Source organism: Ranitomeya imitator, chromosome 10 (assembly GCF_032444005.1).
Source record: "Ranitomeya imitator isolate aRanImi1 chromosome 10, aRanImi1.pri, whole genome shotgun sequence".
Lineage (NCBI taxonomy): Eukaryota > Metazoa > Chordata > Amphibia > Anura > Dendrobatidae > Ranitomeya > Ranitomeya imitator.
The window spans coordinates 87,852,158-87,868,841 of NC_091291.1; the positions used below are offsets into that span (position 1 = coordinate 87,852,158).

The 16,684-nt window shown below is 41.8% G+C and overlaps 1 protein-coding gene across 2 annotated transcripts in view; it reads left to right on the forward strand.

Moving 5' to 3' along the window:
* The window catches only part of POU2F3 (POU class 2 homeobox 3), a 193,010-nt gene that overhangs the window by 162,729 nt on the left and 13,597 nt on the right, over positions 1-16,684 (forward strand). For both annotated transcript variants that reach the window (XM_069743094.1, XM_069743095.1), the window contains exons 8-12: positions 20-161; positions 10,106-10,242; positions 10,329-10,490; positions 10,924-10,990; positions 15,264-15,396. In XM_069743094.1, coding sequence (XP_069599195.1) covers positions 20-161; positions 10,106-10,242; positions 10,329-10,490; positions 10,924-10,990; positions 15,264-15,396 — 641 coding nt within the window. The remainder of the gene's footprint in view (positions 1-19; positions 162-10,105; positions 10,243-10,328; positions 10,491-10,923; positions 10,991-15,263; positions 15,397-16,684) is intronic.

The following is a 16,684-nucleotide window of genomic DNA, read 5'->3' on the forward strand; positions in this document are numbered from 1 at the left end:
ATTCTTTTTTTTTCCTCAGGGTGATGTTGGACTGGCAATGGGTAAACACTACGGGAATGATTTCAGCCAAACAACAATATCACGATTTGAAGCCCTTAATCTGAGTTTCAAAAACATGTGCAAGCTAAAACCCTTACTGGAGAAGTGGCTGAGTGATGCTGGTAAGGGGGGTATTGCTGGTTTAGTCTACAGTGTACTGTTCAAAATATTACTTCTAGCTATAGTTTCTGGGTAGCATAAGCATGCTTAACCCCTTAACGACACGGGGTATTTCAGTTTTTGAATTTTCGTTTTTTGCTCCCCTTCTTCCCAGAGCCATAACCTTTTTTATTTTTCCATCAATATGGCCATGTGAGGGCTTGTTTTTTGAGGGACGAGTTGTACTTTTGAATGACATCATTGGTTTTATCATGTACTGGAAAATCGGAAAAAAATTTCAAGTGTGGTGAAATTGCAATAAAAGTGCAATTCCATAGTGGTTTTGTTTTTTTTGTTATTTTACCATGTTCACTAAATGCTAAAACTGACCTGCCATTATGATTCTCCAAGTAATTACAGGTTCATAAACACCAAACATGTCTAGGTTCTTTTTTATTAAAAAAGATCCAAAGTTTTATTAAAATTCCAAAGTTTGTTACAAAAAAAAATTGCGCAATTTTCCAATACCTGTAGCGTCTCCATTTTTCGTGACCTGGGGCTGGGTGAGGGCTTAATTTTTGTGTGTCAAGCTGATGTTTTTAATGATACTATTTTGGTGCAGATACAATTTTTTGATCTCCCGTTATTGCATTTCAATGCAATGTTGCGGCGGCAAAAAAAACGTAACATTTGACATTTTTTTCTAGTTACGCCATTTAGTGATCAGGTTAATTCTTTTTTTACATTCATAGATCAGGCGATTCTGAACGCGGCGATACCAAGTATGTGTATATTTGATTTTTTTTTTATTGTTGTTTTACTTTGAATGCGGCAAAAGGGGGGTGATTTGAACTTTTAGATATTTTTTATTTTTGAATATTTTTAACCCCTTTCTGACCTCGGATGGGATAGTACGTCCAAGGTCAGATACCGCACTTTTGATGCAGGGCTCCAGCGGTGAGCCCGCATCAAAGCCGGGACATGTCAGCTGTTTTGTATAGCTGACATCTGCCCGCAATAGCGGCGGGTGGAATCACGATCCACCCGCCGCTATTAACTAGTTAAATGCCGCTGAAAGCGGCATTTAACTAGCGCTTCCGGCCATTGGGCCGGAAATGCGCGCATCGCTGACCCCCGTCACGTGATCGGGGGTCAGCCATACGTCTGCAAACAACCAGTGGTCTATTGAAGACCTCTATGGTTGTTGATGCCGGATTGCTGTGAGCGCCACCCTGTGGTCGGTGCTCATAGTAATGCAGCAATTCTACTACATAGGAGCGATCTGAGCATTGCCTGTATGTAGCTGAGCCGATCAGGCTATGCCAACTTCTAGCCTCCCATTGAGGCTATTGAAGCATGGCAAAAGTTAAAAAAAATGTTTTAAAAAGTATGACAAAAATAAAAAAATAAATAAAAGTTTAAATCACCCCCTTTTGCCCCATTCAAAATAAAGCAATAAAAAAAATCAAACAAAGACATATTTGGTATCGCCGCGTTCAGAATCGCCCGATCTAAAAAAACAAGTGTGGGATTGCACTTTTTTTTGCAATTTCACCGCACTTGGATTTTTTTTCCCGTTTTCTAGTACATGACATGGTAAAACCAATGATGTCATTCAAAAGTACAACTTGTCCCGCAAAATATAAGCCCTCACATGGCCATATTGACGGAAAATGTAAAAAAGTTATGTCTGGCAAGGAGGGGAGCAAAAAACAAAAACGCAAAACTGAAAAAAGCTCTGGGGCTTAAGGGGTTAACAACATGTTTTTTTTTACTGCATGCTTGCATGCTTCAATAGTCTCCATGGGAGACAAGAAGCTGCAGTTGTCCGATCACCTCTGCTACATACAGGCGATGATCATAGCGATTCCACCAGCGGCTGTTGCGGTCACATGTCAGCTGAATATAGCAGCTGACATGTGACCAGAAAGGTGCGGACTCAGCCTCGGAACCCACACTAAACGGGGAGTCCGACGTGGGCGTATTATTACACCCAGCATCGGAAAGGGTTTAAAGAGGACTTGTCATCAAGTCAATAGCTGCCAATTTTTTGCTTTTATTGCCTCTTCTTCCCTGATTATTGTGTTTTTTTGTATTAAAATCTGCCATATTATTCCAGAGATACAGTGTGTCTCACCTTTATTGGCACCCCTTCATTCTTTTCGTACACTACAATATCTTCAGAAATAAATGGAAATGTACCAAAGTTATATCTTTGTGTTATATTTTGTTATATCTATATAGTTTATACATAAAACATTGTTTCTCAGCTTACATGTTGCAATTTCAAAGAAGAAACAGAATAAACAGCATGCGCAGCAATAAATGCACCCCTAATTAATACTTGGTTGCACACCCTTTGGCATTGATGACAGCCTCCAAGCATTTCTTGTAGCCATCTGTAAGCTTCTTGCACTTCTCCGCTGGTATTTTCTCCCACTCTTCGTTTGCAGTTTATTCAAGCTCCTGAATGTTTGCAGTGCTCTATATCCCAAAGGCATATGTCAGCTCACCACAAAGATTTTCAATGGGATTGAGGTCAGGAGTCAGGACTCATTGTTGGCCATTTTAAAACAGTAATTTTTTTTCTTTTTCAACCATTCTTGCGTACTTTTGGATGTGTGCTTTGATGTTATTGTCTTGCTGGAGGACCCATGATCTTCGACTTAAACCAAGTTTTCTTACATTGGCTAGGACGTTTCACTCTAAAATCTCTTGATAATTCTGTTTTTATGATTCCTATGGTACGGTCAATGCCTCCAGTACCAGACATAGCAAAACAACCCCACAGCATTACGGATCCTCCACCATGCTTATCCGCTGGTAACATAGTAACATAGTTAGTAAGGCCGAAAAAAGACATTTGTCCATCCAGTTCAGCCTATATTCCATCATAATAAATCCCCAGATCTACGTCCTTCTACAGAACCTAATAATTGTATGATACAATATTGTTCTGCTCCAGGAAGACATCCAGGCCTCTCTTGAACCCCTCGACTGAGTTCGCCATCACCACCTCCTCAGGCATAGTAACGGTAGGGTGTTATTTTCCTTACAAGCCTTATTGTCTGTTAACAAACTGTTGCTTTGCATTGCCAAAAAGCTCAATTTTTGTTTCATCTGTCCACAGAACATTTTTCCAGAAGGATTGTGGTGTGTCAAGTTACTCTTTGTCAAAGATCTGTCTTTCCTTTTTATGTCTTTTCTTCAGCAATGGTTTCTTCCTTAGCCTTCTCCCATAAAGCTCTGCTTGGTTTAGTGTGCGGAGTATGGTACTTGTTGAAACCATGACCCCTTCAGGTTGGCCTTCAGGTCTTTGGATGTTGACGTGGTGTTTTTTCCACCAATCCCACCAACCTTTTGAAGACTTCTTTTGTCAACTTTCCTCTTCCCCGCATGTCTACGGAGGTTCTTGATGGTTCCATGCTTCGCAAACTCCTTAATAACATTGCACACTGTTGAAACTGGGATATCAATCTCTTTGAAGATGGCCTTGTACCTTTGGAAGTCTTGTGTCTAATAATAGCAGTTCTGATGTCCTCAGAGAGCTCCCTTGTCTTCAACATTGTGACAAAGGAACAGGGCCTACCATGTGGCTTTTTAAAACACTGAAGTCAGCATTCATTGGCTATTTCATGTCTATTTCATGTCACATGGGCACCGACAATTAATTTCAGTTGATTCTCGTTTGTGATTGAACACAGGTGAGTCAAAATGTGTTTTCATACTAATTTAATGTAAAAGGTGCTAATACCAGTGTAGCAGCAGGCTTTAGGTTTTTCTATTTTTCCCCTCTTTGTTTTTTGTTTTAAACTATTGTCTATCATTTGCTTTTTTGTATTTAACACAAGTGCACTAAACAAAAAACTTTTTCACTTGATTCATTTTTTTCAGGAGCTATTCACATTATGTACTTAAACTTCATGGGTGCCAATAACGATGAGCAGGACTGTATAAGCCTTTTTATTTAGTGGTAATTTTATGATCTTTACCAAGTGGGTGTGGCTCACTGGATTCGCTGGGGGGGGGTGGTCTTTAGGCTACTCTGTATTATTACATTATGAACCATGTCTCCAAGGCGTAAAGACCATACAAGTTTGCACTACATAATGTGCAGAATTATTGGGTAAATTAGTATTTTGACCATATCATAATTATTATGCAGATTTTCCAACTCTAAGCTGTATAAACTTGAATGCTTTTTGGATGAAGTCGATGAGGTGATGTGTATTTGTGTAATGAGGGGGAGAGGCCTTAGGATACAACACCCTTTATCAAGGTGTGCAAAATTATTACACAGCTTGTTTTGCTCAGGCAAAATGGGCTAAAAAAGAGATTTAACTGACTCTGAAAAGTCAAACATTTTTACAAGTCTTACAGAGTGATGCAGTTTTGTTGCAAATAGTCAAATGGGTTGAAAAAACATGTTGAAAAAAACAATCCACACATTAAAGAAGCACTCTTCAACCCATTAAAGTTTTTATCCTCTTAATATATTGCAGAAATCATATATAGCACTGTGCACTTACAATTGCTCATTTTGCATTTCTCCTGAGTAAATTCTTCTCTTATCTCTGATTTATGTAGAAACAGGAAGCCTCTGTTCCCTGCATTTATCATTCCTCTCTTCATTCCTGACCCAGATGCCTCACTTCTCCCCCTGCCATGGACTTTTGCAGTGACTTATGACTTGTGCAGAGAAAATCGACCTCCTGTTTCTACATAGAGCTTAGGGTAGGTGCCCACGATCAGCAACTGGCAGTGCTTTAAATGCAGCACATGTTTGCTGCGTCCAAAGCATTGCCGGCTATTGAGCGCAGGTGAATCCGATGCGTTCACTGAATGGTGCAGATTCACCTCGCCCAATACATTGAATGGGTGAGACTAGTGTCTCCGTAATAGAAATAGACATACTGTGGTCTGGAGAGGCACGCCGCATGTCTGTCTCCATGGGTGAGCAGCGGGCGTGTCGGGATGCATAATGGACATGGAATTTTTCTTAAAATCCCATCCATTATGCTGTAACATCTGGACATTGCGGGTTGGACGCTGCAGAAGTATGGAGCGTGCTACCCGCAGTGTTTACTGATCGCCTGCACATACCCTTAGAAGAATTCAGCTAGTCAGTTTTTAATCACGTGATGTCATTGACCTAATGGATAACAGAAGAATTGGCTGGGTAGTAGACTAAAATGAGCAATTGTAAGCACCCAGTGCTTAAATGATATGATTATTGCAATATAGTAATATGATAAAAACTTTGATGGGAGCGCTTCTTTAACTTCCAAAGTTTTGGGAAGAATCAAACATGGAGCGACCAGGAAGCCATTATGCTCTAGTGCTGTCATATTCCAGAACTGCAGCCACCCTAGAGTGCCCAGAAGTACAAAGTAATCAGAGCTCAGAAACATGGTTGAGATAAGGTAGGCAGAAACCGACTATAACTGACCAAGACACCGAAGTGTAAACGTGAAGACTGGGCCAAGAAATATCTAAAGGCAGAATTTTCAAGTGTTTTATGGACTGATGAGATGAGAGTGACTTTTGACGGACCAGATAAATGGGCCTGTGGCTGGATCAGTAACGGGCACAGACCTTCACTTCCACTCAGATGCCAGCAAGGTGGAGGTGGGGTGCTGCCATGGGCTGCTATTATTAAAGATGACCTAGTTGTACCATTTTCAAGGTTGAAAATTGACTCAACATGAACTTCCAAACCTACTGTCAGTTTTTAGAAGACACTTTCTTCCAGCAGTGGTACAGGAAATAGTCTGCATCTTTCAAGAAAACCATGATTATTTTGTAGGTCAATGCTCCATCGCAGCATCAAAGTCTCCACTGCTCGCCTGCCAATGAAGAGCTTAAAGATGTAGAATAATGACATGGCCCCTTACTTCCATGACGTAAATGTAAGCCCTATTGAGGAATTTTAGGTCCTTCTCAAATGGGAGATTTACGGTGAAGGAGAACAGTCATCTGACAGACTCCGTGGATGGAGCTTATGATTTTTATTGAAAAGGTGAAAAAGAAGGGTGGCTATATTAGTCAGTGGTCTGCCTAAAATCCTGGAGACATGTCTGTTTTTGATACAAGCGTCTATGGGTCTGAGCGTCAAGTCTTTAGTTCCGTGTAAAAATCGTACCAAACTTGGATGACATCTAAGTGAGATTCGATTTTCAGACTTTCAGGAATGGAAGGTGGAGAACCTTTTTTTTTCCCATGTACGAGAAAAACTGATGACACGTGGACCACATTCTGGTCAAACTCTGATCAAAATAATCATTCCGTTTTTCTCACATGTAAGAAAAACTGATGGGGCCTAACATATGAAAATAAACAACTGAGTTTGGAAAATTTACATTTTTGATTTAGTCGCATTATAATTCTGAACAAATAGGTTAGATATTAATCTAGCAAAGACAAAACCTCACTTTTACGTTCTTACAAATTCCGGTTTCAGGTTTATTGACCTTTTGGATTGTCCGACAGCTCTATAGTTGTTCAATAATTAACTGAATCATCAAAAATACAATTTTCCAAATCCTTATGCACACAGTGTAAATAAAAAGGCCGCTTTCTCAGGAACCATATGGTGGATTTTAAAAAAGGGAAACAATCGAATTCTCTGGAGGGCGGTGTGAATAAAATTGCGATTTCAGTGTTGAACATCAAATGTAGCCTCAGCCTAAAGATGGTCTATTATTTATAAATCATATTGTGAAACTAATAAACTCCATGTAATATTTACAGTACATAATTGACACTTCATCAATGGATATATGGCTGTAATCCCTTCAGGACATATGACATATATACACGTGATATGTAGTGTCTCTTCCTTAGATGCGGGCTCCGACACTGAGCCCCAATCTTTCTGGCACATGACAGCTGATTCCATCAGCTGTCATGTGCCCCTAAAAGCCGAGGGCTACCACAACATTTTTTGGGCTACCACAACATTGCAATAAAATTCAATAATGGGCGATCAAAAGATCGTATCTACCCTAAAAATAAAAATGTCAGCTCGGTGTGCAAAAAATGAGCCCTCACACAGCCCCATATCCCCCCAAAAATAGAGAAGCTACGGGTCCCGGAAAATGGTGCCATTTTTTAAAACAAACTTTGGACATTTTTTTCACTTCTTAAATAAATAAGACCCTAGACATGTTTGGTATCTACGCACTTGTAACGACCTGGAGAATCATAATGACAGGTCAGTTTTAGCATTTGGTGAAAATGGTTTAAAAAAAAAAACAATTGTGGAATTACACTTTTTTCAATTTCACCTCCCTTGGAATTTATTTTCAGTTTTCCAGTACATTATATGGTAAAATTAATGGTGCTGTTCCAAAGTACAACTCGTCCTGCAAAAAAACAAGCCCTCACATGCCCATATTGACGGAAAAAATAAAAAAAAGTTATGGCTCTGGGAAAAAGGGGAGCGGAAAATGAAAACGAAAACACGGAAAATGGCCGGGGGTGAAAGAGTTAAATTAATAGTAGTTCACCAATAATTCATTTGCTGTTTATTTTTTTTACTTCTTTAATCTTATTTATGAGAGCAGGCATAGGAGCCATTGATAGGCTGCCATGACAATACGTGGCAGTGGGGTCGGAGATGAGGTGACAGTGGGAGCTTTGTTTAATTTCTTAGATGCTGTGATTGTAATTGACAGTTGGTTAATCAGCCAGGATCACTGGCATTTGCAGTCCCCAGGATCACTGGCATTTGCAGTCCCCAGGATCACTGGCATTTGCAGTCCCCAGGATCACTGGCATTTGCAGTCCCCAGGATCCCTGGCATTTGCAGTCCCCAGGATCACTGGCATTTGCAGTCCCCAGGATCACTGGCATTTGCAGTCCCCAGGATCACTGGCATTTGCAGTCCCCAGGATCACTGGCATTTGCAGTCCCCAGGATCACTGGCATTTGCAGTCCCCAGGATCACTGGCATTTGCAGTCCCCAGGATCACTGGCATTTGCAGTCCCCAGGATCACTGGCATTTGCAGTCCCCAGGATCACTGGCATTTGCAGTCCCCAGGATCACTGGTATTTGCAGTCCCCAGGATCACTGGCATTTGCAGTCCCCAGGATCACTGGCATTTGCAGTCCCCAGGATCCCTGGCATTTGCAGTCCCCAGGATCACTGGCATTTGCAGTCCCCAGGATCACTGGCATTTGCAGTCCCCAGGATCACTGGCATTTGCAGTCCCCAGGATCACTGGCATTTGCAGTCCCCAGGATCACTGGCATTTGCAGTCCCCAGGATCCCTGGCATTTGCAGTCCCCAGGATCACTGGCATTTGCAGTCCCCAGGATCACTGGCATTTGCAGTCCCCAGGATCACTGGCATTTGCAGTCCCCAGGATCACTGGTATTTGCAGTCCCCAGGATCACTGGCATTTGCAGTCCCCAGGATCACTGGCATTTGCAGTCCCCAGGATCACTGGCATTTGCAGTCCCCAGGATCACTGGTATTTGCAGTCCCCAGGATCACTGGCATTTGCAGTCCCCAGGATCACTGGTATTTGCAGTCCCCAGGATCACTGGCATTTGCAGTCCCCAGGATCACTGGCATTTGCAGTCCCCAGGATCACTGGCGTTTGCAGTCCCCAGGATCACTGGCGTTTGCAGTCCCCAGAATCACTGGCATTTGCAGTCCCCAGGATCACTGGTATTTGCAGTCCCCAGGATCACTGGCATTTGCAGTCCCCAGGATCACTGGCATTTGCATTCCCCAGGATCACTGGCATTTGCAGTCCCCAGGATCACTGGCATTTGCAGTCCCCAGGATCACTGGCATTTGCAGTCCCCAGGATCACTGGCATTTGCAGTCCCCAGGATCACTGGCATTTGCAGTCCCCAGGATCCCTGGCATTTGCAGTCCCCAGGATCACTGGCATTTGCAGTCCCCAGGATCACTGGCATTTGCAGTCCCCAGGATCACTGGCATTTGCAGTCCCCAGGATCACTGGCATTTGCAGTCCCCAGAATCACTGGCATTTGCAGTCCCCAGGATCACTGGTATTTGCAGTCCCCAGGATCACTGGCATTTGCAGTCCCCAGGATCACTGGCATTTGCAGTCCCCAGGATCACTGGTATTTGCAGTCCCCAGGATCACTGGTATTTGCAGTCCCCAGGATCACTGGCATTTGCAGTCCCCAGGATCACTGGCATTTGCAGTCCCCAGGATCACTGGTATTTGCAGTCCCCAGGATCACTGGCATTTGCAGTCCCCAGGATCACTGGCATTTGCAGTCCCCAGGATCCCTGGCATTTGCAGTCCCCAGGATCACTGGCATTTGCAGTCCCCAGGATCACTGGCATTTGCAGTCCGCAGGATCACTGGCATTTGCAGTCCCCAGGATCACTGGCATTTGCAGTCCCCAGAATCACTGGCATTTGCAGTCCCCAGGATCACTGGCATTTGCAGTCCCCAGGATCACTGGCATTTGCAGTCCCCAGGATCACTGGCATTTGCAGTCCCCAGGATCACTGGCATTTGCAGTCCCCAGGATCACTGGCATTTGCAGTCCCCAGGATCACTGGCATTTGCAGTCCCCAGGATCACTGGCATTTGCAGTCCCCAGGATCACTGGCATTTGCAGTCCCCAGGATCACTGGCATTTGCAGTCCCCAGGATCACTGGCATTTGCAGTCCCCAGGATCACTGGCATTTGCAGTCCCCAGGATCACTGGCATTTGCAGTCCCCAGGATCACTGGCATTTGCAGTCCCCAGGATCACTGGCATTTGCAGTCCCCAGGATCACTGGCATTTGCAGTCCCCAGGATCCCTGGCATTTGCAGTCCTGGCCGGTGCAGCGGGGTAGCAGCTGCATACTTCAGCTCAGGAGATAAGTTGCAGGAAAGCACTAGAACATTATGGGCCTAGATAATTAGAATAAATAGCTCCAATTATGTGCTAGCAAGTCCCATTATTAACTAACCTGTCTCATCCTTCTAGAATCGGCTCCTTCAGATACTGCCATGGCACCCAATACTGCTTATCCACAATTAAGTGAAATGTTTGGGCGTAAAAGGAAGAAAAGAACAAGCATTGAGACAAATATACGTCTAACGTTGGAGAAACGATTTCAGGATGTAAGAGCAATGCCGGACTCCGATTTTATCTATTATACTTGCGTCATTCCTGAATAACCTTTTGAGGTTTCATATTCTTCTTACAGAACCCAAAGCCAAGCTCGGAGGAGATTAGCATGATTGCCGAGCAGCTTGGTATGGAGAAGGAAGTAGTGCGGGTCTGGTTTTGTAACCGACGGCAGAAGGAGAAACGAATTAACTGCCCGATCAATATGCCATTGAAGTCTCCGATGTATAACTCAAGAATGGTGAGATTAGGGACTGTGATTATTAGTGTTAAATAGTGATGAGCGAGTGTACTCGTTACTCGGGTTTTCCCGAGCACGCTTGGGTGGTCTCCAAGTATATGTGACTGCTCGGAGATTTAGTTTTTGTCAACGCAGCTGCATGATTTACAGCTGATAGACAGCTTGAATACATGTGGGAATTCCCTAACAACCAGGCAACCCCCACATGTATTCAGGCTGTCTAGCAGCCGCAAATCATGTAGCTGTGTCGACAAAAACTAAATCTCCTATCACTCACAAATACTTGGAGACCACCCGAGCGTGCTGGGGAAAACCCGAGCAACGAGTACACTCACTCATCACTAGTGCTAAACTTTAAATATACATACACAATAAGAATAACCAGCCCGTTTTGGAAAAAATGAAGCCATTTTTGTTTTTCACTGTGTGCCAGGTATCGACGTCAAATTCCTTGGGGTCCTTAGCCATAACTCCAGTGCACAGCACAATGACCAGCACAGGTAACTCCATAATAGCATGATATTATGTCATTTCAAAAATGTTCCAATTATTTCATATAATAATTATTTTATTATGAATCTGAACATCACCATGCACATGAAATCGCTGTCGGCCTCCAGCTATTCCTTTTGACTCCACCATAAACATCAGGAATGATAAAACCAAACATACAGCACACGTTCCTTCCGTTCCCTGACATCTGCCATTGGTGGAAAGGTTAAAGTTTCTAAATACTATGTGGCCACAAAACAAATGTATACTGCCAACATGCGACAGCACTCTGCATACATTGTAAATAAAAAAGTCTACACACCCCTAAATCAATTCAGAATTTTTTCCTTTATTTAATATCATATATCTGCACAAATCCATTTAAAAATAAACTGAAATCTTTTTTGGTGGAAAAAGAGCTAAAATAATGTGGTTGCATAAATATGCACACCCATAATTTAATACTTTCTTTAAGTTCCCTTTGAATTTATGTCAACATTGAGTCTTTTTGGGTAGGAGTCCATCACATCATGTACCACTTGGAATCTTTGCCTCCTCATCCTTGTAGTAGCGCTCTAAATCTGTAAGATTGTTAGGTCATCCCCTATGTACAGCTCCCTCTGCAGATCACCCATATATTTTCAATTGTTTTCAGGTCTATGCTCTGACTGGGACATTCAAAAACTTTCATTTTCTTCTGTTGAAGCTTTCATCTTCAGCTTTTTAGCCAAGACTTAAAGGTTTTGATGCAAAATTGACCAATATTTGGAACTGTTCACAATTCCTTACACCTTGACTAAAGCCTCAGTTCCAGCTGCTGAAAAAAGCCCCAAAACATAATGCTGCCTCCACCATGCTTCACTGTGGGTATGGTGTTCGATCTTGGTCTAATCAGACCATAACACATTTACCCAAAGCTTTTGACAGACTTGATGTAGGTTTTGCCAAAACATAGCCAGGTTTGGGTGTTTTTATTTGTAAGAAAAGACTTCCGACTTGCCATCCTACCCCACAGGTCAGACATAAGAAGAATATGGGAGATTGTTGTCACATGCAGTACACAACCAGTACTTGCTAGAAATTCCTACAGCTGCTTTAATGTTGGTCTAGGTCTTGTTGCAGTCTCCGGAACCAATTCTTTTTGTCTTTTCATGCATTTTTTAAGAAACGTCCAGTTCTAGGCAATGTCACCGTAGTGCCAAATTTAAGCCACTTATCGATAACCATCTTCACAGTGTTCCATGGTATATCTCCTGGCTGATAACATTCAAAGATGAGATCCCTTTGCTGCTTTGTAAGCTGTTTTCAGACCATGGCTTTTGCTTTTAAATGCAACTAAGAAAATGTCAGGATCATCCTACTAGAAAAGCTAATCTTTACATGGGGATAATTAGAATCACTGCATACTGATTACTATGTATCATGAGTTTAAATGTGATTGATTTATTTTATTTTTTTTATTTTTATTTTCCCCCCACAAAATGATTTCAGTTTATTTCTCAATGGATTTGTACAGATTATAGCTGACATTGAAGGTGGAAAAAGTTCTTACATTATTCTTCTTGGTATGATTTTTTATATGACAACAACTTGGCATTTTAACAGGGGTGTGTAGACTTTTTTTTATATCCACAGTATATGAATGCCGCTATTGCTGCATGTAGAAACATGAGGGTTTTTTAATCAATGTGTGACCAAAATGTGCAGCAAGAGCCTCAAGTTTTTACGTGTGTGTGTAGTAATAAAGTAATTTTAGTATTCAATATTTGTGGAGTGCTATTGAGTAGTGCTTGGTTCTGAACACGTATGACACAAAAGGTGGAAGGCAATTAAAGGAAAGGCAGCAGCACAGACAATCTGAAAAGGGGGAGCAAGCCTCTAAGGACTTGATCAGGTGCAAACTTCATTTTGTATAATTAAAATCAGCTCATGTAGATAAAACCAAAAAGTATTGTCATAAAAATAAGTAGGAAATCAAATTGACAAGGTGGAACACCTGGAGATGAAAATAATGTCATAAGATAATTCATATTAGCAAAAGCATAGAAAAGATTTTGTACAAGTATCAAAACCCTAACAATGCCTCATATACGCTCAACTGCATGACAAATACAGAATGAGCGGAACTCAGGAATATGGAGCATGAGATGTAACTACAAAAGGCAATAAAATATACATTTACGTTATGTTCTTCCACAGGACCATTCAATAACACCAAAGGAAAGAAATCCAAGAAATTGTAGTTACCAAAAACACCATAAATGTATGGGAAATAATGAAAGAGCAGACCAGGGAGCCAACCACTATCAACAATCATTTAGGGGAGAGTACACATTGTATGTCACAAATTGGCATATCTAACTATTCTTTGCATAGTGTGTATGGAAACTTTAGGGTGCATCAACACACCAGTGTGTTCAAATGCTGCCAAGTGATGTTTTTTTATGGACAGCACATGGACCCCTAGAGTCTTAGAGATCCATTCACACATCTGTGAAAATGACAGATCCGAGAATGAGATCAGTGAAAATCCAAGTATGTCTTCTTCTTATCCGTTGTTAAGGATTACATTTGTCATACCACTAGCATTGGCCCGTATAAAATAATAAAGCTTATACTCACCTCCCGTAGCGGCGCCGTTCTTGCGGTGTTGGCACTCTGTCTCATGGGGCTCTCGTGCTGTTGTGGTGCGTGATGCCAGCGCCCAATCAACACTGGCGTCACTGTTCCCGCCTCCTGTTGAATTGAGCAGGAAGTGGAAGTCAGAAGTCAGCTGTAGCCCGGATTTCCTCTTCATGTTCGATTTGTCTGAAGGTGGGGACAGTGATGGCAGTGCTGATTGGGCGCCGGCAACACATGTCATGACACCACGTAAGAGTCCCTGGAAGAGTGCGTGCTGACACCGAAGGACCTACGCCGGCACGGTAGGCGAGTATAGGCTTTATTATTTTATGGGGGCCAAACATTTTGATCAAGAAGGGGTTGTCCTAGCACTGGACAACCCTTTTAAGCGTTATTGAGATATACAGTATATATCTATTGTGGTAGATCAGCTCACTCAGTGGTACATGGAGGTAGAAACGGGAACACTATCTCTTTAAGTCCTTCACTGGTTTATTAGGTACATGCGGCATAAACCATGGTGAAGTAAAATAAACACTGCCCTTTGAGCAAAACAGGAAAACAAAACAAAATGGTATTTCACAGTCAATACATCTATGGGGATCCGCCCGCACAGGGTTAGCAAAAACATGATTCAGCTTAGCCCCAGCACAAGCACTTTCCTTGAGTTACTCTCTCCCAGACACACTGAACACTGAATGCCTCAGGAGGCCGACTGTTTAAACCCCAGAACACATCCTGGTGTGGAGATAAGGTGGACAACCTTCCACCCTCTCTGTGGTTGTCCACAAAAACCAAACCCTTAAACAAGATGGCTGATCAACCCCTTCCAACACTTAGTGTGCTAGAGCAAACCTTCTGGGTTTCAAATCACTGAAGCCAATAGCCTCAGTGAAACGTATCTCCCCTCCAGCAATTTACCAGTGACTTTGTCACATATCTCCCCCCTCTGCCCAAACCTGGGGGTTTTGGCACCATGGCACCTTCACTCGCTAAAAAGGGAAGTCACACAATGTAACTGCATATAGATATATTTATTTAGAGCAGCCCTGAGTCATGCACATGCTTCAGCTTCTTGGGTCTTGTTTGAGTGAGATGGAAAGTATCAGTTGATTGAGGAACAGATGGAGACATATAGATGGTTCTATATGGGAACATTACATAGATTATAAATGTAAACTAGTAGTAAAAACTAGTAATAAAAATGTATAATAGAATTTTTCTCCCATGATACTTTTTGAACTGTAGCTTATTTTGCTCTAAATTAAAAAAAAAGAGAGAAATAAAAGTAGAGTTCAAAATAGGCAACAATAAAGCTGGGGTTTAAATATCTAATAGTAGGGTTCTCTGAGTCCATAGAAATAGCAAATTTAATCTGAAACTTTAAATTTACAGCACATAGAGTCCTTCCACATAACAGAGGGTTAGGATCCCACAGGTATGAACCAACCAGCTCTGTTTATTTACCACTACACCATAAATTTTAATATTATAAAATTCTGAACAATTTCTGCATTTCTTTCCTTTGTATAATTTGGACAGAGGAAATATAGCAGTTACTGCATGACATGAAATAGTTGTCTTGAAATTGTATAATTGAATAGTAGTATGGAGAGAATGCTGTAGGAACTCTGAACGTATTACTTTTTTGTTTTATAGTAACGTCATCTTGTTCCCCTGGGAACTCCAGCAGACCATCCTCACCAAGCTCAGGCCTCCACTCCAGCAGTCCAGGAATTCCTCTAAATAATTCCAAGCCCAATGTCAATACCCCCAGCTACAACTCTTCTGGGTGAGGTTTTATTGTTTTCTTAACTACTAAATGACTAAGCATTGATAAATACAAATTATAATCCATGTTTAAAAATGTAAAAGTAGCTTAGAAGCACTGAGAAAATTCTAAGACTCTGATCACATTAGTGTCCTAGTTTCTATTTTCACAGATGTGCCATTTTTCCCTAATTTAAGTCAAAATTGGAACAGAATCTTGGGCATCTATAGGGCACACTTAATAGCACAAACACTATTACATAGTTGAACCCTTCTGCACACCCTGACGCACACACACATATAGATTGATAGATAGATAGATAATAGATGATAGATAGATAGATAGATCGATAGATAGATACAGTTGTACTCAAAAGTTTACATATCCACGCAGAATTTTTGCCTTCTTGGCCTTTTTTCAGAGAATATAAATGACAACACCAACATTTTTTCTCCACTCATGGTTAGTGGTTGTGTAAAGCCATTTATTATCAAACTACTGTGTTTTCTCTTCTTAAATCATAATGACAACCCAAAACATCCAAATGACTATGATCAAAAGTTCACCTATCCCATTTCTTAATACCATGTATTGCCACCTCTAACATCAATGACAGCTTGAAGTCTTTTGTGGTAGTTGTGGATGACGTTCTTTATTTTCTCAGATGGTAAAGCTGCCGACTCTTCTTGGCATGAAGCCTCCAGTTCCTGTAAATACCTGGGCTGTCTAGCATGAACTGCGTGCTTGAGAGCTCCCCAGAGTGGCTCAATGATATTAAGGTCAGGAGACTGAGATGACCTCTCCAGAGCCTTCACTTTGTTGCTGTAGCCAATTACAGGTTGACTTCACCTTGTGTTTTGGATCGTTGTTATGTTGCAATGTCCATGTACGTCCCATGCGCAGCTTCCGAGCTGATGATTGCAAATTTGCCTCCAATAGTTGCTGATAACATGCAGCATTCATCTTTCCTTCAACTTTGACCAAGTTTCCTATGCCTTTGTACCTCACACATCCCCAAAACATCAGCGATCCACCTCCATGCTTTAAAGTAGGACTGGTGTTCCTTTCATCACGGGCCTTGTTGACCTCTCTCCAAATGTAACATTTATGATTGTGGCCAAAAAGTTCAATTTGGTCTCATCACTTCAAATTACCTTGTTCCAGAAGTGTTGAGGCTTGTCTCTGTGCTGTTTTGCGTATTGTAGGTGAGATGCTTTGTGGCATTTGTGCAGTAATGGTTTTCTTCTGGCGACTCGACCCTGCAGCCCATTTTTCTTAAAGTGCCTCCTTATTGTGCATCTTGAAACAG